The 25,702-nt window shown below is 42.9% G+C and overlaps 1 protein-coding gene across 1 annotated transcript in view; it reads right to left on the bottom strand.

Annotated features, from left to right (window-relative positions):
- Nucleotides 1-24,706, bottom strand: part of LOC109921048 (ankycorbin-like) — an 87,066-nt gene extending 62,360 nt beyond the window's left edge. The window contains exons 1-5 of the mRNA XM_048613892.1: nucleotides 24,644-24,706; nucleotides 19,006-19,136; nucleotides 14,139-14,227; nucleotides 9,142-9,206; nucleotides 2,135-2,192 (exon numbers count right to left, since the gene is read on the bottom strand). Coding sequence (XP_048469849.1) covers nucleotides 2,135-2,192; nucleotides 9,142-9,206; nucleotides 14,139-14,227; nucleotides 19,006-19,136; nucleotides 24,644-24,706 — 406 coding nt within the window. The remainder of the gene's footprint in view (nucleotides 1-2,134; nucleotides 2,193-9,141; nucleotides 9,207-14,138; nucleotides 14,228-19,005; nucleotides 19,137-24,643) is intronic.
- Between the last annotated feature and the right edge of the window lie 996 nt (nucleotides 24,707-25,702).

Genomic DNA, 25,702 nt, shown 5'->3' on the forward strand with positions numbered 1-25,702 from the left:
GGGTTAAAAAAATAGGCGGTAGATATATTCAGCAATTGTACAGTGCATCTGAAAGAGGGTGACACAGTAGCTCGATGATTACCACTGCTGCCTAATAGCACCAGGGACATGGGTTTGATTCCACCCTCAGTTGGCTGCCTGCATGGAGTTTGCACATTCTCCTTGTATCTGTGTGGGTTTCTTCCAGGTGCTCCAGTTTCCTCCCACAGTCCAAAGATGTGCAGGTTAGGTGGATTGGCCATGGGAAATGCGGGGCTAAAGGGTAGGGGGGGCTAAGGGAGGTGGGTTTGGGTGGGATGCTCTTCAGAGGGTCAGTGTGGACTTAATGGACTGAATGGTGTGCTTCTACACTGTAGGGATTCTATGATCTGATAAATTACAGTGACAGTCCAGGAGATGAAGCCAAAGTATGCGTCCCTATTGATTTTCCCACTCCCAAAAGCCAGAGGAAAATCATGTATTTCTTAAGGCTGCGCAGGTTCTACCAAAATGTTGTCCCAAACCTCAGCACCCTACCTATCCCACTGCCAGATGCACTGGAAAGAAATCACACCTGGTGTGGACAGAGCCGCAACAAGAGTTTTACAAAATTGAAAGCCAACATGGTGACCAAGCCCATACTAACCAGCCCAGGCTTCAGGAAATGTTTTAGAGTGTCCGTTGATGCTATTGATTGGGTGTTGCAACCAGCCTCCTCCAGAAAAATGATTTTGGCATCTACTGTCCAATTGGCTATTGAGAAAACTCAACAAACATCAGAAAAGGTCAAGAAAGAAACTACAACTCTCCTACTAGCTTTCCAGCATTTTGAAATCTGCGTTCAACAATGGCACAGAACGATCCTGAGATACACAGACGGCAACCCTTTGAAATTCCTAGAGAAGTTCAAAGCAACCAATGCTGGGTTGTCCCTCTGGAATTTGCTCTTTCAGCCTCTTCATCTGAAAAACATCACTGATGTTGCAGGAAAAAAAACAATGCATCTGCTGAATGTGTTTGACCTTCAAGTGTGAGTGAGAGAATAAATGTACACATCTCCAATTCTTTCAGGAACAAAAACAAAGTTGCTGGAAAAGCTCAGCAGGTGGCAGCATCTCTGAAGGAGAAAACAGAGTTAACATTTCGGGTCCGGTGACCATTCCTCAGATCTGATGGTGGCTGGGAAAACATCAGTTTATGTGCAGAAAATAGGGAGGTGGGTGGGGTAGGGAGTAAAACGATAGGATAGAGCCCAAAGAGAGAGAAAGACAGTTGGACAGACAGAGGAGCTGCTAACGATCAGGCTGGGAGGGTGAATAGTTGTTAATAGGGACTGTTAGTGACTAACAACAGGGGGTGTGTAATGGCAGGCTATGTGGTAACAAGGCCTGGTGTGTGGGGTGGGGTGGGGGTGGGGGGACATGGGAGAGTTTAGGCCCTAAAATTATTGAACTCAATATTGAGTCCGGAGGGCTGTAGGGTCCCCAAGCAGAAAATGAGGTGTTGTTCCTCCAGCTTGCGTTGGGCTTCACTGGAACACTGTAGCAAGCAGGAGACAGAGATGTTGGCCAGGGAGCGAGGTGGTGCATTGAAGTTCCTGATTTACAGCATCCGCAGTTCTTTTGGTTTCCACTTCTTTCAGTCCTTTTGTCATATACGTTAAACAAAACAAAACAGAATTAATTTCAATGCCTTACCCTCCCTACCCACTTAAGAGCCACCTCAACAAAGAGCCACCCTTCCAGGACTTAACTTTGAATGAGAAGGCAGCCTGTCTTTCAACGTCAGTAAACTATTCATGAGGAACCCCAGCTATCCCTGTGGAAATCCAGGATTAAGATCAGGATCAATCCACTTAGAGCAGGATCAGGATAAGGTCTAGACCCAAGACTGTGCTCAGGACAATTTAGAAGCACTTTTTCCTTTGCATGGTGCCCAGTTGAGCAGGAGGTGCCCTCTTAACCTGTGGGTACTTGACCACAGTCAAGGGAGAAAAAAATGATGATGTCTCTTTGTCCTGTCCTTGACTCTACTCCAAATTGAGAATGGCAAATATGACGTGTCGCTCTCGAGCCATGTCCCAGCAACTCCATGGTTACTACTGTTAAGCATGTCATTCCGCAATAAAACTATGACAACTGTGAAAGGCACTGACCTGCATGATGTAATGCAATCCTCCCATAAGTGTCCACTGCATTAACTGTGCATTTTTCCTAAAGAAAGAAAGACTTGTGTTTATAAAGCACCTTTCACAACACAAGGGTGTCCAGCCAATGAAGTAGGCAGAAGATGTAAATACAATTGCAATGAAGGATATGCCTTTTTGCATAAGATTCTGCAAACAGCAAAGATAGTGACCAAGGTAACCTGATTTAGTGAAGTTGATTATGAGATAAATGTTGGATAGAAATTAGGGACAATTCTGCTTGTCTTATGTGGAATATTTGCTTTCTGCCATCAATTCCATCTGTTTCAGTGTTGTCTCATCTTCAGTGTTGTGTGAATGTCCTCTCCACGTACACACAGAAATGTCCTCATCTGCCCCCACTTGCTCTCTAACTTTCCCTCTTCTCACAACACCACCACAATTCCAACCATGAACCTACCCTGCTTCCCACTCCCCACCTTACCCCACAACAGCACATCATAGTAACAGTGGTCCTATGCTGTTCCTTTTGTTTGTTTGATCCTAAGCCCGTTTATTTAATAACCTTAGTGTTGTGCTCCAAGCTGTTCCCAATGAATGCCTTTTGCACATCAATTTCAGTGATATTGTCCTGTTAGTGATACTGGACTGTTAATTCATTTAACAGCAACATCAGGTTCTCCCAGCCTCTGTGTGATCTCTAAGTGGGACTGCGACCCTGAACCAAGTATTTGTGTAACTTATATATGGCTTTGAATTAGCCAAGGTGAGCCAATAGTGAGTGTTCTATCCAAACTAGATCCACTCTTCACTACGTAAAACACACATTCATCGAGATTTGAATGTGGCTATTCAGAGCTCTGTACTTAATATCAGGGGATTTGAGGCCTATTAGGGTGGATACCGAAAGTATGTTTCCCATTGTGGGTTGATTGTAACAAGGTCAGCCAGGTGGACCTCGTAGAATCTGAGTTCCTTGATTGGGTCTGTTAATCTGATCCAATCAGGGAGCCCTGGCTGACAGATAAGAACAGGAGTGTCAGGGATTCTGTTCACTCTGAGAGCTGGCTCTGAGGGAGCTGGATCAGTTTCAAGCACTATCCACATGTAAATAAAGGGTGACTTGGTAACAGGATATTGGCCTCTGTGGAGTTATTTCTTGGGGGAGACAAGAACTAGGAAACAACATTTTGAAAGAAGAGATCTCTCTGTTAAGATAGAGATAGATTTTTTTTCCCTCAGAAGGTTGTAAGTTTGTGGAACTCACTTCCCCAGACAGCGTTGGAGGTGGAGTCAATGATATCTTGAGGACAGAGGTGAACAGACTCTTGACTAACAAGGGTCAAAGAGTATGGGGTGGGTAGGCAGGAAATTGCAGTTAAAGGCACAGTCAGGGCAGCCATGACCCAATTAAATGGCAGAACAGGCTTGAGGGAAAAAATGGCCCAATCCCTGCTCTTAACGTTTAGGTTTTTGTTGTTGTTGGAGGAAACATTTGATTGCTTAAAGATGGTCAGGTGATTGGTTAGAATGTAAAGAATGGTAGAGAATGATGAAAATGTTAATCAGGAGGAAAAAATTAGACTATGAGAGGAAGTTAGCTAGGAACGTAAAAACACAGCAAAAGTTTCTACAGGAGTACTTAAATAAAAGTGTAAGTAAAGTGTTGGATCCTCTAGAAAGTGGGAATGGGGAGTTAACAGTAGACAATATTGAAATGGCAGATAAAATGAAAAAATATATTGCTTTTGTCTTCTCTATAAAGGACACAAAAACAAAGTAATTGCTATAAATCAGGATGTGAAGGGAGAGAGGAACTTAGTGAAGGGAAGTATTACTGAGCAAACTGATAGAGCTGCGACTGACAAGGCTCCAGATCCAGATAGACTTCATCCTAGGGCTTTCAAAGAGTTTGCTTATGAGGTAGTTGATGCATTGGTTTAATTTCCAAAGTTTCCAAGATCCAGGAAAGGTCCTGCCAGACAAGAAAGTAGCAAATATAATTCCTCCATTCAAGGGAGGGAGACAGAAAACAGGAATCCATAGCTCAGTTAGCTTAGTTTCTGTCACGGGGAAAGTGTTAGAATTCATCATTAAACAGATTTTAGTTGCATATTTAGAAATACTCCAGATATTCGGGAAGAGTCAGCATGATTCCATCAAAGCAAAATCATGTATAACCAATTAACTGGAGTTCTTCAAAGGAGGAACATGTGCTGTGAATAAAGGAAGGTCTGCAGATGTACTGCATTTGGATTTTCAGCAGGCATTTGATAAGCTGCCATATCAAAGGTTATTGGGGATGATAAAAGCTCATGGCATTGGAGTTAATATATTAGTGTTGACAAAAGATTGACTTGTTGGCAGAAAACAGAGAGAATGTATAAACAGGCCTTGGTCTGATTGGAAAGATGTGGAAGTGCAATCCCGTAGGTATGTGCTAAAGAATCAACATTCTACAAATTGGAAAGAAGACATAAGGAAGTTGAAGATGGATATCGATATGTTTTGTGAGTGAACAACAATCTAGTAAATGGAATATAATGTGGGAAAATGTGAAGTTGTTCACCCTGACAGGAAGAATAAAAAGGCAAGCTATTACTAAATGGAGAAATGACTGAAATTCCAAGGTGCAGAGGGATTTGGGTATTCTGCTACATGAGACCAGACAGTATGCAGGTATAGCCTGTAATCAACAAGACTAATGGAATGCGATTTTTTTTTCAAAGCAAATTGAACATAAAAGTAAGGATGTTATAATTCAGTTATACAGGATAGTGGTGAGACCACATCTTGAATATTGTGTACAGTTTGGTCTATTTAAGGAAGGATGTAAAAGCATTGGAGGTAGTTCAGAGGTGGACTGCCAGATTGATACCTGTAAAGAGATCATTGTCCTATGAGGGAGTTGGCCTTGTTTCCACTGGATTTTAGAGGAGTGAGGAGTGACTTGATTGAAGTGTATAACATCCTGTATGTTGTTAGCAACAAGGTGGGAGCGAAAGGATATTTCCTCTTTTGAGTCAGTGCAGATCTGGGATTAACTGATTTAAAATTAGGGTCACACTTTCAGGAGAGAGATTAGGACTTTCTTTTTGCCCAGAAAGTTGTGCAACTTTGGAATTCTCTGCATCACAAGGGATCAATGAATATTGAGGTTGTTGAAGTTAGTTAGCTCACCGAGCTGGTTTCTTGTTTCGCAGACGTTTCGTTACCATGCTTGGTAACATCCTCAGTGCAGCCTCCGATGAAGCATCGGTGTGTTTTCCTGCCTGGTTTTTAAACTCTGGGATCCGTTGAGATAGATTGCCTCACTTCTGGGTTTCCTTCATAGTGGAATGTATGTGGGGTCAAGTTCAATGTGTTTATTAATAGCATGCTTCATGGAGTGCCATGCTTCTAGGAATTCTCGTGCCGGTCTCTGCCTAGCCTGTTCCAGGATCTTGGTGTTGTCCCAGTCAAAGTGGTGGTTCTCCTTGTCCATGTGGATTGAAATGAGTGAGTATTGGTTGTGCCTTTTGGTAGAGTGCAAGACAAATGGGGAACTGCAAACGAAAGTACACCGAAAAGCCACACACACAGACCAGGTACTGAAGTTCAACAGTAACCATCCCAGTACACACAAACGAAGCTGCGTGCGAACACTATTTAAAAGGGCAACAACACACTGCAGCAACATGGAACTACGCCAAGAGGAAGAAGAATACCTCTTCCAGGTTTACAAGGATAATGGATATCCAAAGAATTGGGTCAGAAGTTGCCTACACTAACAACATCAGGAAGATACTACACGCCCCGACACACTCATCACACTACCCTACATCAGGAACACATTGGAACTCACCATAAGACTCCTACGACCGCTGGGCATCAGAGTGGCACACAAGCCCACATCAACCCTATGACAACTGCTCAGCCGAACTAAAGACCCACTCCCCGCCATGGACAGGACCAATGCCATTGACAAGATCCCCTGCAGAGACTGTGAGAAACACTACATCGGACAAACAGGAAGGAAACTAACAACAAGGGTACATGAACACTAACTGGCTACAAAAAGACACGACCAATTGTCATTCATCTCAATCCACATGGACAAGGAGAACCACCACTTCGCCTGGGACAACACCAAAATCCTGGGACAGGCTAGGCAGAGACCAGCACGAGAATTCCTAGAAGCATGGCACTCCACAAAGCATGCTATTAATAAATACATTGAACTCGACCCCATATACACACCACTACGAAGGAAACCCGGAAGTGAGGCAATCCATCTCAACCGACCCCAGAGTTTAAAAACCAGGCAGGAAAACACACCAACGCTTCATCGGGGGCTGCACTGAGAATGTTACCCAGCATGGTAACGAAACGTCTGTGAAACAAGAAACCAGCTCGGCGAGCCAACCAACTTCAATAACCTCAACACCCACAACCCGAGCTACAAATCTGCTCCAAAACCTTAGAGGTTAATAAATATTTTTAACACATAGGTGAACGGATTCCTGTCAGCAGGTGTATCAAAGATAATCTGGTGTAGATAGGAATGTGGCGTTCAAAACACAAACAGATTTAACATAATTCTGAGCAGCCAAAAGGCCTATTCTTGGTGATACTCTTGCTACTCTTGGGTTCTTACATTCAACTAGAGATTAAGTGGTGACAATCATTACACAAACAGCAAGGTGTGACTCTCTCACTGAACATGACAGCCCTCCTATATCTATACCTAGTGGTCATTTTTCAGGATGTTTCATTGCTGGAAGGCATGTGTAAATGGGAAGGGATTTCAGAGTCCTGAGTCCAGAGTTTCTGGCCTGCCTTTGCCTGGTGCCCACTCGTGTAATACACCCTGGAGAATTTTGTCCTTTATTGCTCAAAGAATGAATTGATGGTGGAGATAATGTGGCACCAAACTCAACTTGACTTTTCATTCCTTTGGGGTCTTAAGAACAGAAGTTTCATTGTCTTAGACAAAAAAAATCAATGGAAATGAAAACTGGAAAGAATTATGCACTCAGGCTGACCAGCACATCATCCTAGATAACAAGGTGTAGAGCTGGATGAACACAGCAGGCCTGAAGAAGGGTCTAGGCCCGAAACGTCAGCCTTCCTGCTCCTCTGATGCTGCTTGACCTGCTGTATTCATCCAGCTCTACACCTTGTTATCTCAGATTCTCCAGCATCTGCAGTTCCTACTATCTCAGCACATCATTCTCTCAGCTTTATATTAAAACAATCCACCCAAACACCAAATGATGAACAGTATGATTCCTGAACCTTCAGAGATACTGACACAATGTGAGGACGATTACCATAACAGTAAAAAATTGCATTTATGTAGCCTCTTTAATATTGTGAAAAGTCCCAGATGATTCACAGGAACATTAACAGACAAAGATTTGACACTGAGTCACAGATGGCAATCCCGGGACAAGTGACTAAAAACATTATTAAAGTGGTAGATTTGAAGAATGACTAAAAAAAAGATAAAGGGACAGACAGTCTTTAGGGGAAGAATCTAGACTAATGTCTATAGTTTGGTCCTTTACTTAAGGGAGGGTATACTAGCATTGAAAGGAGATTTGAGAGGGTTCATTTAGCTGATCCATGGGTTGAAGGGCTGCCTCATGAGAAAAGTGTTAACAGTTTGGTACCATAGCCACTGGAGTTTAGAAGAATGAGAAGTGATGATATTCAGCCAAAGATGATCCTGAAGGAGCTTGCTGGGTGGATGCTAAGAGGATGTTTTCCCTTGTGGGATGTCTGGCACTGGGTGGAATATTTTGAAAATAAAAGGGTTCCCATTTGCAATGGAGAAAAGGAGGCATTCTCTTCTTTCAGAGATTGTTAGTCTTTGGAATTGTCTTTCCCAGAGATCAATGGAGGCTAGGTAGTTGAATATAATCAAGCTTGCATTGCACAGATTTTTGATTGTTGAGAAAGTGATGGTTGTACATGCAAGAAAGTGGAGTTAAGGCAACAATCAGCTCTCATTGAATGTCAGAATGGGTTTTAGGAGTTGAAAGGCCTGGTTCTGATTACTGCTGTTCGTTTAAATACAGAGTTTAGTGTGTAGCTGAAGGCAAGGCCTTCAAAAGTGGGGCAAACAAAATTAAAGGAGCATAAGTGACCTGAAACTCAGAATCGCACAGATATGACATGGCTGGAGGAGGGCTACAGAAATTGAGAGGATGGAGGCCATGAAGGGATTTGGAAAAGGTCATGAAATCAGGAGGCAGTGACATTCAGTAGGCACAAGGATGATAGGTGAATATGGCTTGATGCAAGTGAATATACAGGGATCAAAGCTAAAAACAAATAGAGCACATCAGAATCTGTCCAAACAATTATATAAATAACATTGTGTGTGACCATGCAATACAGCCAGACATTAGTAAGAATTGTGGCACAAGGGAAAGGTCAGTTGCACCGAAATCTGGGAATTCTGATTATTAGCAATCACAGAATATCCAAAGTAAGAAAAGGACATGAACAGGTAATAAACCTTGTGCAAGTGTCCACAGTGTTACTGTTGAGGTCTGGGCCTGAGGTAGGCTGTTGCCTTACATCTGGAAATCTGTATGATTTCTGACTCATTCCGGAACACAGGCCTGCTTGTAATTTTGGAAATGGCCTCTCTCAGGATGATGCGGTGATGCCGGTGTTAGACTGGGATAGACAAGGTCAAAAATCACGTGACACCAGGTTATAGTTCCAACAGGTTTATTTGAAAACGCAAGGTTTTGGAGCTCAGCTCCACGCTTGCGTTTTCAAATATACCTGTTGGACTATAACCTGGTGTCATGTGATTTTTGACTCTCTCTCAGAATAACATAAGAACATAAGAAATAAGAACACGAATAGGAGCTCGTCAACCCTATTCCACAGTTCAGTAAGTTCATGGCTGATCTGCTCCAGGCCTTAACCCATCTTTTGTGCTTCATAAACACAGATTATAGGTTTTCTTAGCTGCTTCCCCTCCAATATAAACAAAGATTATCTCAGAGTTTTCATACCTGAAGAAGTCTCCTCAGACACTGATGGTTGCCATATTTTGCTGCCAAATGTAACGCATTCAACCCTAGATTATAATCAGACAAACACACCAGATAGAAGAGATTGTGAAGATTTCTTGGTTGAAACATAAAAATATAGAAATACAGGAACAGGAGTAGATAATTCAGCCCCTCAAGCCTGCTCCGCCATTGAATTCAATCATGGTTGATCTCATCTTGGTATCAACGTCACTTTCCCTAAGCCTTCAACCCATTACTCATTAAATAAAGAATACAGTGTGATCACAGACTATCATCTAACTCAGTGCCTGTTCTTACTTTCTCCCCATATTCTTTGATCCCTCTACAGCTAAGAACTATATCTAACTACGTCTTGAAAGTATTCAATGTTTTTGCCCCAACCGCTTTCTCAAGCATAGAATTCCACAGGCTGACCACTCTCTGGGTGAAGATATTTCTCCTCATCTCAGTACTAAATGGCCTACCCCATATCCTTAGATCAGGGATCAAACAGGGTCCTAACCCACAGGGTGTCAGGAATTATCACCCAATGGTGACTCTTTGCAGGATTGGCCAATTAGTAACCAAAGGGTCATGACCCAATGGAGGATTGTGGATACCATCCCAAAGCTAGAGGGTCAACAGGAAACCCACCCACTTAGAAAAGGGTTGCAGCCAGCTCCATGGTAGGTGAGACAGAGGACACCTCTAATGTGAGAGGCCCTTAGCACAGTTTAAAAATCTAACAAAAAGAAATGGCCACAGCTACAATTGACCATTACAGCCACAGCTGGGACAAGTAGGCACGGAGGCTGTGGGGTAGGCCTGAAAGTGATTCTGGAGCCCTGCTCTCCCCACCCCAAGACTGCCACTGAGAAGCATTTGTTGTGCTGGAGTGGTGAGGGGCACAGGAAAATTCTGGTCACCCTTTCATCAAACCAGCCTTTAAGAGAGTTAACAAACTATTTGCCACTTGAGGATGGGTGGCCTTTCCATATCTGACCCAGTGTCCAGGAGAATGGCCAAGTGTAGGACAATGGGGTGAGAAACCGTTGCACCAGTCAGTGTCGGGAAATTCACTGCGTCACCACCTCAGGCTCCTGCCCAAGATCAGCACCAAACCCTGCCCATGGAGTTCGTTCTCCAATAGCATCCCATAAAAAGAACATGTCTACCATTTCATCTCCTCAGTCTGCTATTTTTAGTGCACTTTTGTTGCATTAAATTCCTTTGCACTCTTGGAACATTGTCATTAACCTATTTATTCAACCACCTGAAACCTTGCTTAAATGCAGGATAGCAGTAATTACTCACTATAAAAGACATTTCCTCTCTCTCCACTTCTGGTCCTTTTGGGAATGATTTTAAATTAAAACCCCTCTTATTATCACAGTGATAGCTCTTTTACCCTATTGACTCTCCAAACTCCTTCTTTAATCTGAACATTTCTATTCTGAAGGAGTTTAATGTTCATGCTACACTGAGCTACACCCAATCCATGATGTGACACAGTCTTTGTGGGAAGACAGTTGAATTCTGCATAAATAACTAAAAGGAGCAGATGTATTCCATACAGCTCCCAATAATTCTCTCATAATTGTGCCTAGCAAGCTAATGTTAACCGCAACTATTAATATCAACCATCAATAAACTAACTTGCTACTTTAGACAATTACTTCTTTTGTTTAGACTCACTAATGGTCTATCTTCTTAATTAGACAGGCCAGACACTTAAACAACGCTGCTGGAAAAACAGGAAAAGATCTGGCAGCATCTGTGAAGGAAAAAACAGAGTTAATATTTCCGGTCCGGTGACCCTTCCTCAGAGCTGATGGTGGCTGGGAAAACATCAGTTTATATGCAGAAAATAGGGAGGTGGGTGGGGTAGGAAGTAAATTCTAGGATAGAGCCTAAAGAGAGAGAAGAACAGTTGGACAGACAAAGGAGTTGATAACGATTAGGCTGGGAGCGTGAATAGTTGTTAATAAGGACTATTAGTGACTAACAATAGGTAGTGTATAATGGCAGGCTATGTGATAACAAGGCCTGGTCTGTGGGTACAGGGCTGGGCCTAGAGTTTAGGCCCTAAAATTATTGAACTCGATATTGAGCCCAGAGGGCTGTAGGGTCCCCAAGTGGAAAATGTGGTGTTGTTCTTCCAGCTTGCGCTGAGCTTCGCTGGAACACTGTAGCAAGCCAGAGACAGAGATGTTGGCCAGGGAACAGGGTGGTGCATTAAAGTGACAGGCAACAGGTAGTTCAGGGTCTTTTTTGCAAGAAGAATGTAGATGTTCTGCAAAGCTGTCACTCAGTCTACACTTCGTTTCCCCATGTAGAGGAGACCACATTGTGAGTAATGAATGCAGTAAGTAGACTAGATCCTGGGAAGTGCAGTTTCACCTGGAAGATATGTTTGGGCCCTTGGATACTGGGGAGGGAGGAGATAAATGCACAGGTGCTGCACCTTCGCCGGTTACAGGGGAAGGTGCCGTAGGGCTGTGGGGGGTGTTGGGGTTAAAGGAAGTGTGGACCAGGGTGTCCCGGAGGGAATGGTCCCTGTGGAAGGCGGACAAGGAGGGGAGAGGAATATGTGTCTGGTGGTGGCATCTTGCTGGAGGTGACTTTTTGTGTTTCATGGACACGAGGTATTGTATTTTGGTAAAACAAACAGGGGCAGGACTTATGCAATTAATGGTAGGGTCTTGGTTAGCGTTGTAGAACAAAAGGACCTAGGGGTGCAGGTGCATAATTCTTTGAAGTTTGCGTCACAAAGACTGGGTGGTTAAGAAGGTGTTTAGCACGTTTGCCCTCATTGCTCAGACTTTTGAGTATACGAGTTGGGAAGTCATGTTGAGGTTGTACAGGAGAGGCCTCTCCTGGCTTACTGTGTCCAGTTCTGGTCGCCTTGTCAAAGGAAGGATATTATTAAGATGGAGAGGATTTAGAAGAGATTTACCAGGATGTTGCCAGGTATGGAGGGTTTGAGTTATAAAGAAAGGCTGGATAGGCTGGGAATTTTTTCACTGGAGCACAGGAGGTTGAGAGGTGACCTTATAGAGGTTTATAAAATCATGTGGGATATAGATAGGGTTAATGGTAGGTGTCTTTTGCCTACGCATAAGTGATTTCAAGTCCAGGGGGCACATTTTTAAGGTGAGAGGAGAGAGATTTAAAAAAGATGAGGGGCAAATTTTTTACACAGAGGGTGGTTCACGTGTGGAATGAACTTCCCAAGGTGGGCACAGTTACCTTTAAAAAACACTTAGATAAGTACATGAAGAGGAAATTGTTGGAGGGATATGGGCCAGGAGCAGGCAGGTGGGACTAGTTCAGTTTGGGATTACATTTGGCATGGACTGGTTGGACCGAAGGATCTGTTTCCGCAGTGTATGACTCTATAAAAACACCCAGATCCCTCTGTGCTGCACTTTCCTGGAGTCTCTATCCATTCAAGTAATAGTCTGCCTTTTGATTCTTCCTGCCTAAGTGTATGAACTCAGACTTTCCCACATAAAACTCCAACTTTCAAGCTTTTGCCCATTCATTCAATCTATCTATATCCCCTGTGCAGCTTCATTATATCATCACAACAAACCCTCCCACATATTTTGCATTGTCAGCAAATTTGGATACATTACACTCTGCCCTCTCTATCGTATAGAGAGTAAATAACTCAGGCCCTCAGACTGATTCTTGTGACACTCTACCAGTTAGGTCTTTCCAATCTGAAAAGGACCCATTAATCCTGACTCTCTGTCTTCTGTGTATACGCAATCCTCAATCCATGCTGTTTCTTTACCCCTAATACTGTGAGCTTGTATCTTGTACAATTCCATTTTATGTGGCAGCTTATTGAATAGTTTCTCTTTTTCAACACTGCTTGTTAGATCCTTGAAGCACACTAACAAATTTGTCAAGTATAATCAACACTCACCCTGAAACATTAACTCTGATTTCTCTCCATGGATGCTGCCAGACCTACTGAGCTTTTCCAGCAATTTCTGTTTTTGATTCTGATTTTCCTGGTTTTTATTCTGTCAAATATAATTTTTCTTTCACAAAACCATGTTGGCTCTGTTGACACTTCTGATAAAATTTTGCAACAAAGATGGGAAACAGGGCACAGGTCAGAAACACAAGGGAAAACTTCAGTTAAGATTTTCACGTGTGCAAATGCTAAGCAAGAAGATGGGCTTTTGTTCAATTACAGGGCAATGGGCAGACTCCAGAAATTGAACTGCCAATTAGAGAACTTCCAATAGGATGCTGTAGTACCTGGGAGGGCATCCATTGAGCTACTTTTTAAAAACTTTCATAAAAAGACAGAAATGGAAGTCAGGCCACCACTGTATGTGGGAGTGATAAGGTGTGGGAGGAAGGAGAAAATCTCTTTATAGAGTGCAGCTCACCTACACAGATAGGGAAGGCCAGTCAGGGGTATTAGCATCTTGGGCTGCCAATGGGTGCCTACCTCTAGCTAATTAATCTGTGCTCTATCATGTGAGGAAACTGGAGGCTGGCTGGAAAATCTCACCCAGAACAAGGTAGTTAGCAAGTGTGACAGGTGGCTTTACAAGAACGGACAAAAGACCCACATCCCAGACTCATGTCCTCCAGTTTCTAGCTGTAGAAATGGCACCCTGCAACCAACACCTCACTGACCATGAACACACAACAGAATGAGGGAATTGATTTGACCACTGCTACATCGAAGCAGCTGTCACAAAAGTGCTGATATTGTGTGACAGTGACTTGCACAATAGGAAATATAATTTGCTCAAGATGCTCCCTATGGACTGACAGAACTTGGGATATCAACCTGCAGAGACTCAAGAGAAACTTGTAAACATCTGGTGGTGCCATGGAGCCCTCCCAACTACCCCCCCGCCCCACCCACTCTGGTCCCCTTCAGAAAATGAATACCTCCCACACCCCCAACCACCCAAATCCTACTGGTCCACCTCACCCGTGAAACCCTCAGAATGGGAAGTGTTTACCTGAGCCATCTAGGGCATTGATGTCCACTCCATGTGCCAGGATGACCTCCAGACAGTCCTCGTAGCCCTTCATTGCTGCCAGGTGGTACCTGAGGTAGAAATGAGCTGAGCTGCTGAGTTACTGGCAGATACATCGTGTACAAAAGCAAGTTACATTTAACCGACTAGGCCTCATCTGAGGGTTGTATTCGATTCTGGACTGCACACTTTGTGAAGCGGGTCAAGGCTTTGGCAAGGTTGCATTGACTCAGTTCCTCATTTATAAAATATCCCCTTAATCTTTTACTCTTTCAGGACAACAATCTCAGCAATCCTAAATTTGTGTAAAGGACAATGCCTAATATAAATATGACAATAATTAAACGTGAATGAAGTGTAGCAAAATATAATTTCTTTAAATTATTTGTTCATAGAATATAGCTGGTTCTTTCACGCCTGCACTTATTGCCTAACCCTAATTGCTCTTGAGAAAGTGATGATGGCTGTTGTCTTTGCTATGTTGAAACACCCACAGTGCTGTTAAGCAGGGAGATCCAGGATTTTGACACAGCCACCGCGGAGGAACGGAGACATAGTTCCAAGTCAGGATGGTGAGTGGCTTGAAAAGGAACTTGCAGATAGTGGTTCTCCGGTGCATCGGTCATCTTTGTACAAGGCAGTACAGGTCATGGGTTTGGAAGGTGCTGTCAAGGCTCTTAGTGAATTACTGCTGTGTATGTTGTAGACGGTACACACTGCTGCTACTGTACATCACTGACAAAGGGAGTGAATGTTTGAGATGGTAGATGGAGTGCTGATCAAGTGGGCTGCTTTGCCTGATGGAAGGCATCAAGCTTCTTGAGTGCTGTTGGAGCTGCACTCATTCAGGCAAGTGGAGAGATGCCATTACACTCTTGACTTGTGCCTTGTAGATAGCAGACAGACAACAGGGAGTAAGGAGATGAATTAGTCACCACAGAATTCCCAGCTATTTAATAGTTCTTATAGCCACAGTATTTATAAGGCTCGTCCAAATAAAGTTCTAGTCAATGGTAACCCGAGAAGATGGATGGGGGTGGGGGATCTAAATCTGGTAAAGCCATTGAATGTTAAGGGTAGGTGAACATGGAGCACTGAACAGTACAGCACAGGAACAGGCCCTTCAGCCCACGATGTTATGCTAAACATGATGCCAAATTATACTAATCCCTTCTGCCTGCCCTTGGTCCATATCCCTCTATTCTTTGCATATTCATGAGCTTATCTAAAAGTCCCTTAAACGCTCCATCATATCTGCCTCCACCATCACCCCTGGCAATATGTTCCAGGCACCTTCCACTCTCTGTGTAAAATAAAACTTGCCCCTCACATTTCCTTTGAACTTTTCCCCTCTAACCTTAAATACATGTCCCCTAGCATTAGGCATTTCAACTCTGGGAAAATGATTCTGACTCTCAACCCTATCTATGCATCTCATCATTTGACTTCTATCAGATCTTCCCTCAGTCTCTGCCGTTCCAGAGAAAACAACAGGAGTTTTTCTAGCATCTCCTTTTAGTTCATACCCTCTCATCCAGGCAGCATCCTGGCAAACCTCTTCTGCACCCTCTCCAAAGTCTTCACATCCTTCCTGTAATGTGGCGACTGGAATTGAATGCAATATTCTAAGTGTGGTCTAAACAAATTTTTATAAAGTTGCAACATCACTTCCTGACTCTTGTACTCAATCCCCTGACTAATAAAGGCAAGCATGCCATACACCTACTTCACCACCTTATCTATTTGTGTGGCCACTTTCAGGGAGTTATGGAATAGGAAACCTCCAAGATTCCTCTGTACAACAACGCTGTTAAGGGTGCTGCCATGAACTGTATAATTTCCCTTAACCTTTGATCCCCCAAGTGCAGCATTTGACACTTGCCTGGATTAAACTCCATCTGTCGTTTCTCCATCCATATCTGCAACTGATCTATATCCGGCTGTATTCTTTGACAACCTTCTACACTATCCACAATTTCACCAATCTTAGTGTAGTCTACAAACTTACTAACCCACTCATCTACACTTTCATCCAAGACATTTATATATATATATCACTAACAGCAGAGGTCCCAGTATAGATTCCTGTGGAACACCACTAGTCATGGACCTCCAACCGGAAAAACACCCTTCCACCACCATCCTCTGCGTTCTGTGGGCAAACCAATTTTGAATCCAAACAGCCAAGTCCCTATGGATCCCATGCATCCTAATATTCTGGAAGAGCGAACCATAAGGGGCCTTGTCGAAAGCCTTATTAAAATCCATGTTTATCAACATCCACTGATCTACTCTCATCAATCACCTTCATCACCTCCTCAAAAAATTCAATCAAGCTCTGCACAAAGCCGTTCTGATTGTCCATAATTAGGCCATGCTTTTCCAAATGCATGTAAATCCTATCCCTAAGAATTCTATTCAATATTTTCCCAACCACTGATGCGAGACTCACCAGTCTATAATTTCTATAATTTGTCGTTGTTTCCCTTCTTGAACACAGGAACAACATTAGCTCTTCACCAGTCCCCTGGGACCTCTCCAGTGGCTAGCGAGGATGTAAAGATCTTGGTCAAGTCCCCTGCAATCTTGTTTCTTGTCTCTCTCAATAACGTGGGGTAGATACCACCAGGCCCTAGGGATTTATCCACCTTTATGCTCTTCAAGATACCCAACACCTCTTTCTTGATCTCAAAATGCCCTAGCATATTAGCATGCTCCACACAAATCTCACTATCCTCCATATCCTTCTCCTGGGTGAATACTGACGCAAAGTACTCATTTAGGATCTCACCCTTATCCTCTGCCTCTAAGATTAAGTTCCTCCCTCTATCCTTGAGTGAAAGGTGATTCAATTCTCTCTTGTTGGAAATGATAATTGCCTGACATTTGCATCATGCAAATGTTACTTGGCACTTATCAGCACACCTGGTTGATGTCCAGGTCTTGCTATCTGTGTATCTTGAGAGCAGCACACTACAATGGTGCAAACAGCAATCCATACACCAGTGGGTGATGGGCATGTATTTCTCTCGGGTCTCTTCACTGGGGCTAACATTAACCTCATCCTGCCCATTTAGCATTCCAATGTCACCTATTTTAATGAGTGTTTTGGCTTGTTTATTCCGGGTTTAAACACCTCTGTTCAAAAACAGTGAACAGAATTTCATACAAATGCATTCCCATGCCCGTTGTTAATGTCACACACTGTAAGATTGTGGATAATGGGGGACAGCGAATTGGCAGTGCTCTCCCGTTGACTTCAATGGTGAAAAGATGCACCATGAGCCATGGCTTTTTTTCCCAGGGAATTGGTGGCAGGATTGTAATGGCACTGGGCTGGCGATCCAAAGGCTTTGGAAGCATGGGTTCAAATCTCACTATTCAAGTAATAAAGCTGAAATTTAAATCTGGCCTGTCAATGAGTATGAAATGATCCAAAAGCCATTCTGAGCCAAGACTGGGCCACTCAACTGAATCAAGCCATTCCAACCTTATAACTTATCTACCTACAAGAGTGACTGTAGCCATTCAAGAAAACAGCCTACAGTCTACCACCCTCTTACAGGGAATTAGGGATGGACAATAAATGCTACCAAAACTTGTTGGTCTTCTAGAGCAAGGAGTTGACCTTGACCGAATATTGCAGACTGACACATTCCAAAGTACAGGACTACGTGCTGAGGGACGCACTAAAGCTTGGGGCAGCTATCACCAAGGCGCAGTGGGGAAAGAGCACTGTCTAAGGTCTTCCTGCTGAAGGTAAATGAGAGTCTCTTCAGTTATCAGACCCTCCCGGTGCCTCAAATCTATGTAAATATAGTTTTGCATGTGTAAGAGAGGTCTTTGGTTTTTCGGATAGAGTCAAACTCCAACGTTTGTTTGTTTCCTTGATGTGCTACTGTACAAAATAGAACTCCGTTTGTGACTATATACATAGATGTTTTTATGAATAAAGTATATTTTTGAAATGAAAAAAATGCTGGCCTAACCATCCATGTTAACTTCATGAAAGAATAATCAATTTACATGAATTTTACAGCAATACAAGAGTCTATATTTATCCCATTGACACTCATTATAGCAAGAGAGGAACTCACACTTGAGCCTACTCATGGTGCTGTGACCCATCTTTTAACTGAAGCTCAGGAGATAAATTCCCATCTTGAGCAGTCACTTTCCCACATCAAATTACACCTTCTGGCCTTGACCTGGTCACAGACTCATCATCACCTCACAGGGAACAGACAAACATTGGGTTCCTCACAAGAAAAGTGCTGGGATGGAGGGGGTGGCCAGTGTAACCGGCTCCCCACTGCCTCCTTACCTATGTTACCCGAAGTATAGTACTGCATGCCAAACAGTGTCAGTCTCCTGGGGATCTGACTGCCAGTGCTGACTGAGGTGCTCGTGATGCAGAGCACTAGACGGTGGCACAAACCCATGTGGTCTCAGATTTTCTCAGCCAATAGGCAATGGGAATGGGTCCCAAAGTGCTACATTGTTCTGCCTTTCCCAAGATAATACAACATCATCAGACTGACCTTTGCCAACAGAGGCAATATAATGGCTAAAGAGTGTTCATGACTGTGATCCCAATGCACTCGCTATTAATTGCAATCAGCTAGATTTTCAACTGCCGTGTTTATTTCCCTCATTAATGGTTCACTGGCAAAATTGTGGGAAGGCGAAATTTCTGCTGACGATTGCTAAGATTGGGAAGCACGGATAAAGCTGAGTCTTGTGCTTTCTTTTCTTTCTGAAACAGGAAGCTCATCTTCCAGCTTTTCTTGACCATGTTGAAGACCAAATAGCCCAAATATCAAATCGAGAAAGACAATTTGGGACTCACGCTGAGTGTCCCTCAGGGTCGAGCTTTGTCGTGAGAAGAGTCCTTTTGTTGAGGAGGGAAGCCACTTTCTCAGGGTCACTGCTGTCCACAGCTTGTAACAGCTTCTCATCATACTTACTCCAGTCCTGGTTCTGAAAAAATTAAAGAAAGGTTTGAATTTCTACAGCCCCTATCACAACCGCAGAACACCACAATTAACCACTTTTGAAACACAGGGCAGGATTTTTGGGCCCTGTTGAGGTCTGGAAGGAAGGCAGACAGGAGGGGAAATTCCAGCTCAATACAAGATCCTATGCTTCTGTTTTGGGCCTGAAACTTTCTTTCAGTAATGAAGTGAATAGGCTATATATCAGGATTTTTGACTGGATTTGATTTATTACTGTTACAAGTACCTAGGTACAGTGAAAAGTTCTGTTTTGTGTGCAGTCAGGCAGATCATAACACACAAAGTGCATTAGGATAATAGAACAGAGCGAAGAATACAATGTTACAGCCAGTATAGTTGGACTGTTCCCCAACACTGTTCCTACATTTGCCCATTTTAGTCATGGAATGATTGAAGCCGACAATTTTGACCACCACAATGAGACAGGTAACCAATTAGACATTAAGAGTCTTGCTAAAGGACAAGAATTTTCTGTTTTGAACTCCAATTTCCTAACAAAAGAACCAGAACCCGGAGTAGGCATTTCAATGTGATCATGGCTGATCTGATTGTGTTCTCTACTCCATTTTCCTGCTTTTATCCACAACTCCTGCAATCCACTCTCGTGTTCCCTGATTTCCTTGTCAGAAATTTGTCAATCTCATCCTTGAATATAGTCAACAGCCCAGCCTTCACTGCTCTTGGGGGGAAGAGAATTCCAAACACTAACAAATCACAGAGAAAAAAAACTTTTCCTTTCAGTCTTAAATGGGAGATCCCTAAATTTTTAAACCACGTGCTCCGGTTCAAGAAGTAACAATGGGCATACCAGGCATACATTGTGACAAACAGGGAAGCACAGTGATTGGAGCAAGGTGGTGGCAGTGGTAATATAATAAAGTCACTGCACTAGTAATTCTCCACGCTAGTGTCTTGGGGAAATGGGTTTAAATCACATCATGCAAATTGTAAAATTCCAATTCAATAACTATCTGAATAAAAAGCTGGCCTCATGGCAACCACATCATCATGTTCAATTGTCATTAAGAATCCATCTGGTCACTAATGTCACTTAGGGAAGGAAATCTACCATCCTTACCTTGTCTGGCCTACAATGGGATTGTCTTGTAACAGCACTCTGGGCAAGTAGTGATGGGTAATAAATGATAGCATAGATAGTGACACCAACATTGCATGAAGCAACTTTCTTTAAAGAAAAGCCCCACAAGGTGAAACACCCTGACAGTATTATTGTTTTTGAGCCTGACATTTCTGCCAATCTTTAGGATTTTTCTGAAAAGTAAGCAAAGGTGTCCAAAGAACCTTTGTTAGGAACAATTACATTGTTAATACGACGATGATTTTTCTCCTAGGGGAATGGCTGCAGCGTCCTGGAGATTTATCCTAGATCTCTGCAGACTCCAGCTCAATCCAGATACTACGTGCCTGCTTTGGACCTGAGACTTTCTTTCAGTAATGGAGTAAGCAGGGTATATATATCAGGATTTTTGATTTGATTTGATTTATTATCATCACATGTATCTAGGTACGGTGAAAAGTTTTGCTTTGCATGCAATATAGACAGATCATACCATACAAAGTGCATTAGAGTAACAGAACAGAGCGAGAAATACAATGTTACGGCTGCAGAGAAGGCACACAAAGAGAGAGATTAACATTTAAATTTAAAATTTGAGACCATCTATTTAGAAGTCAAATAACAAAAGGGAAGAAGCTGTTCCTGAATCTGTTGATATGTATGTTTAAGCTTTTATATCTTCTGCCTGATGGAAGAGATTATAATCGGTGTGGGAGATGTCTTTGGTTATGGCGGCTGCAAGAATTATATTTGCGGTCAATAGATGGTAGATGGACTGGGCTGTGTTCACAATTCTCTGTAGTTTCCTACTGTCCTGGGCAGAGCAGTTGCTATACCAAACCGTGATGCATCCAGACAGAATGCTTTCTATGGTGCATCTATAAAAACCTATATAAAATAAAGGAGGCCTTAGGAATGGGAGACATGACCATGTAATGAGCACTTTTTGGTCTCTTTTGTGTTCTGATAGCTCTTCTAACGTAGTGGCTATGTTTTGCTATACACTTGATCCAAAATCATCAACTTAAGGAGGGCACCTGCTTATAGCTATTAAGAGGAATTTGATGCTGGTGATGTTGTCAGACTTAGCATACTCTTAACAAAGTCTTATCTCTGCTATTTTGATCAGCTTTCAGGTAGTGGCACTCACCTGAGTCAGAAGGGTGAGTATTCAAATCTCACTTCAGACACTTATAGAATTAAAATTTAAGCTGATGCTCCAGTTTGGAGTTGCGTTGTTGGTGGGCTTTCAGATGAACGTTACACCCCATTCACCTTCTATGGATAATATTAAATACTCAATGGCACTACGGTAAGTTCTTGTTTAGAGTTATAGTTGAGTTACCGAAAACTGTGATTTTAAGTAAAGTGACTTCAAATGAATTATAGGCTCCTACAGGAATGAATGTTACAGGCTGAGTTAAGTTCCATTGGACATTTACACAAACATACAAACAAGGAAGAAAATTAGGTCTGATCCCTGCACCACGCCCCCACCTCACCCCCGATAATCTTTCATTCCCTTGGTAATCATAGAGTCCCGACAGCGTGGAAGCAGGCCATTCAGCCCATCAAGTCCACACTGACCCTTCAAACAGCATCCCACCCAAACCCAAACCCCTACCCTATCCCTCTAATCCTGTATTTCCCATTGCCAATCCACCTAACCTGCACATCTTTGGACTGTAGGAAGAAACTGGAGCACCCAGAGGAAATCCACGCAGACACAGGAAGAATATGAAAACTCCACACAGACAGAACCCAGGCCCCTGGTGCTATGAGGCAGCAGTGAGAACCACTGAGCCACCATGGTACATTATGGATCTATCTACCTCTGCCTTAAAAATATTTAAAGATTCTGTATATGCTACCGTTTGAGGAAGGGAATTCCATAGACTCACAACCCTATGTTAGAAAAAAAATCTTCATTTCTGTCTTAAATGGGTGACCCTTTATTTTTAAATCGTGTTCTACATTCTCCTAGAGAAGAAGCATCTCTTTGACATCCACCCAGTCAAGTGCCCTCAGGATCTCAAATCTTTCAATTAAATCAGCTCGGACTCTTCCAGACTCCAGAGAATACAGGCATATCCTATCTAGCCTTTCCTCATAAGGCAATCCACTCATTCCAGGTTTTGTCTAGAAAACCTTGTCTCAACTGCTTCCAACACATTAACATCCTTCCATGAGTCTGTTGGCCAGTACTGTACACAGTACTCTAGATATAATCTCACCAATGTCTTCTTTATAGTAGAAGCACAATCTCTCTACTCTTGCATTAAACCTCCTCCACAATAAGCCACAACATTCTATTAGTTTTCCTAATTTCTTGCTGTGTCTGCACACTAACTTTCTGTGGCTCATGCACTAGGATGCCCAGATCTTTCTGCATCTCAGATCTCTTCACCCTCTCACTATTTAGGTAATATACTGTTATTTTCTTTCTACTAAAATTGGCAATTTCACACATTCCCATGTTATACTCCATCTACCAGACTGTTGCCCACTCATGTAACCTATCCACATCCCCTTGTGGGCTCCTCCTCACAACTCACTACCTACCTATTTTTGTGTCACCAGCAAATTTAGCTACGAATGAACAAAAAAAAACTGAACAAGCTGAAATGATGTACTGTACCATAAGTACCATACGTGTGTAGTACTATGCAGTTCTATCTGGAGTAACTTAGAAACTAAAATGTATCACTAAGTGCAAAAAAATACTGTGGTTGGGCTCTATATGACAATACTGAGCAGAAAAAATGTTAAAGAATTATAAGTTTCAATACCATACACTACCAAATTTCCACATTTATAAATGAAATAATTTTCAGAATAAAACCAAATGACATATATGAAAAAGGTATATATAAATGTAAAGACAAATTCCCTGGTTTCAGATTGACCAGGCCACACCTAGTGGACAGTTTGGTTGGTGCAAGTAGCAGCTGAGTGCAAACTAAGAGTGCAAGAGGAATCAATTGAACATGTCCCTGTTGGTGGTAACAGGCACCAAAGATTGTGAAGGTGACAATAGAGAGTAAAAGAACAGGAGCAGAACTGACGACAGGGGCAGAGGGAAGAGGTGTACTGACCCCCATAGTACTGGGAAGCACATCATGTCCAGAGTGAGATGTGCAGGCCATAGAACAGGAAATCTGCGGAAAACAACATTATGGTGAATGTGGCAACACAGTGCAGATATATAATCCAAATTATTTGAGCAACATTAAAGTGAAATAACACTGACTGGGGCAAAGTTTAGCAGTAACTTATCGTATGTGGGTGTAGTTTATTTACATGGTGTCCTAACTAATTCTGGTCCCTAAATCAACACCACAAAAAGGACAGACTATCCAGTCATGATCACTGTGTCCTCTATCAGAGTTTCTCCTACAGAACCTGATGCTACATTATAATAGCTAATCCATTTCAAAGATGGGATATCCTGGAGATAGGCCTAAAGGTAATGTAACTATAATCTTACCAGAGCACGGGATTACAATCTCATTAAAGGTGCTTTAACCTAAGGGTCCTCATATCCCCAGGCAAGGAGAAAGGTAACCTCAGACAGGACAGGGATTGAACACACACTAGTAGTATCACTCTATTTCACAAATATTTCAGCCATCCAGACAACTGAGCTAAACCATCTCACAGAGTGGTACAGAAATGAAAATTTTTATTTTATTCATCTCAAGAGAGATTTGATCCGTGTAGGTAAGGGTTTTGAGTCTTAATGTCATGTCTAATGAAAGATCCCTGTAACATCACAAGGTACAGTGGGCAGAAACAGCAATTCCAACAGTATCTATCCGGTCAGATCTGGCAATCTATAGACAGTTCCCATCTGTTGTGTGGTTAAAACAAAAGTATAACAAACAGCATTTTTCATACATTTTTCATAAATCACTTTTACTTTTATTTTTCTTTACATGGAGGCATGTAAAACCATAGAGGGGTGCGGTTAGCTCAGTTGTTTAGATGGTTAGTATGTCGATCTGATGGATACCAGCAGCCCCGTTCAATCCCCATTCTGCCTGAGGTAGCCTTGGGTCCCTTCCCCTCACGCTGTCCTCTATAGTACAGTGACAGCACTTTGCTCCTGGCTCGCAAATAAACATAGCCAAGGACCCTCCTGCAGGCTCAAGGAGATGTAAAATCAGACTCATACAAAGCTGATTATTTTAAAAAAGTACTGACTGATTTGCTGTAGCAATACATTAAATGCTGAAGGTTCCCCAGTAGCGACCCGACAACACCTACAGTTCGTGAATGAGTGGGTTTTTAAAACGTGCTCATTCGAATGAATGCAATGCAGCATCAACGCTATTTAACGATAGCACAGTGTGAGCAGGATGAAAATATAAGGGAGAGAGAGAAAGCAAACATACTGACAGAGAGGCAGCACAGAGACAGATCCGTTTCATAACCGACTGCAGGTGTCTGATGGCCATGCAGCTCCTGATAGATACTGTCCCCTTCCTCAGAGAACGTCCTCCTGCTGCTGCTACCCCTCTCTGCCCAGCCAGGATCACAGAGTCCAGCCTCTCCTTCAGGAATACTGGTGGTTCCGTCTCCCTGGCACACTGCAGCCTGCTGCAGCATCAGACCCCATCCCCCAACAATCTAGCCCCTCTTCAAAACTGGGAGCTCACCGTTTGCTGAATATCACCGACAGCTCAGCAACCAGGCAGCCTTTGCTTTTCTCCAAGTGACAGCATTCAATGCTTCAAGATGTCAATCAACTCTGTACATCAATAAAACAGCAGGGAGCTGTGCAGGTTACAGTCAGATTCAGTCAAGTTTCTGTTAGTCAGCATGCTGGCAGCATGTGCAATACCTCTCTCTCTCTGAATTAGTACCCTTTACATATTAGCCATTTCAGATTAGTCAATTATTTCTTTATCTAATCTTCAGTTTGATCACACCTGAATTCTTCTCACTGGGAGATACGTAATGCTGCCCCCTGTCTCAGGTTCTGAATGTTTCAGGTGTATGTTGACTGATATCCTCCTGCCACGTGTTTTGTTTTCTCTCCCCCAGGAGAGATGAAGCCAGTGGTCTCCATGTGATTTCTCCTGACCGATCCGCATCTGTCTTTGTGACGAACAGTCCAGCAGCAAAGTCAAAACTCAGCAACGAGGAACATCCCAATGACGCTGGCACTGAGGTTAACTAAGCTCTGTCACAGCATTTGATGAGAACATAACTGCCTTGGCATCAAATTCTTTTGTCTGTTCATCTAACAAAGACTGGAGGCCGAGTTTTCTCATAATCCTGCCTGGAGACAGCGGCATCAGCAATGTAGGCAGCATGCAGGCTCCTGGGTCCATTCGCTCCAGACCTGCCGCTTCCTCCCTTCGTTCCATACCCTTTTCATCTTCTTCCTGTCAGGGTGGCAGACAATGTGACATTGTGGAGGAGGGCAGACAGAGTGGGGCTCGTCGCAA

The sequence above is a fragment of the Rhincodon typus genome, chromosome 29 (genome assembly GCF_021869965.1).
Source record: "Rhincodon typus isolate 14 chromosome 29, sRhiTyp1.1, whole genome shotgun sequence".
Lineage (NCBI taxonomy): Eukaryota > Metazoa > Chordata > Chondrichthyes > Orectolobiformes > Rhincodontidae > Rhincodon > Rhincodon typus.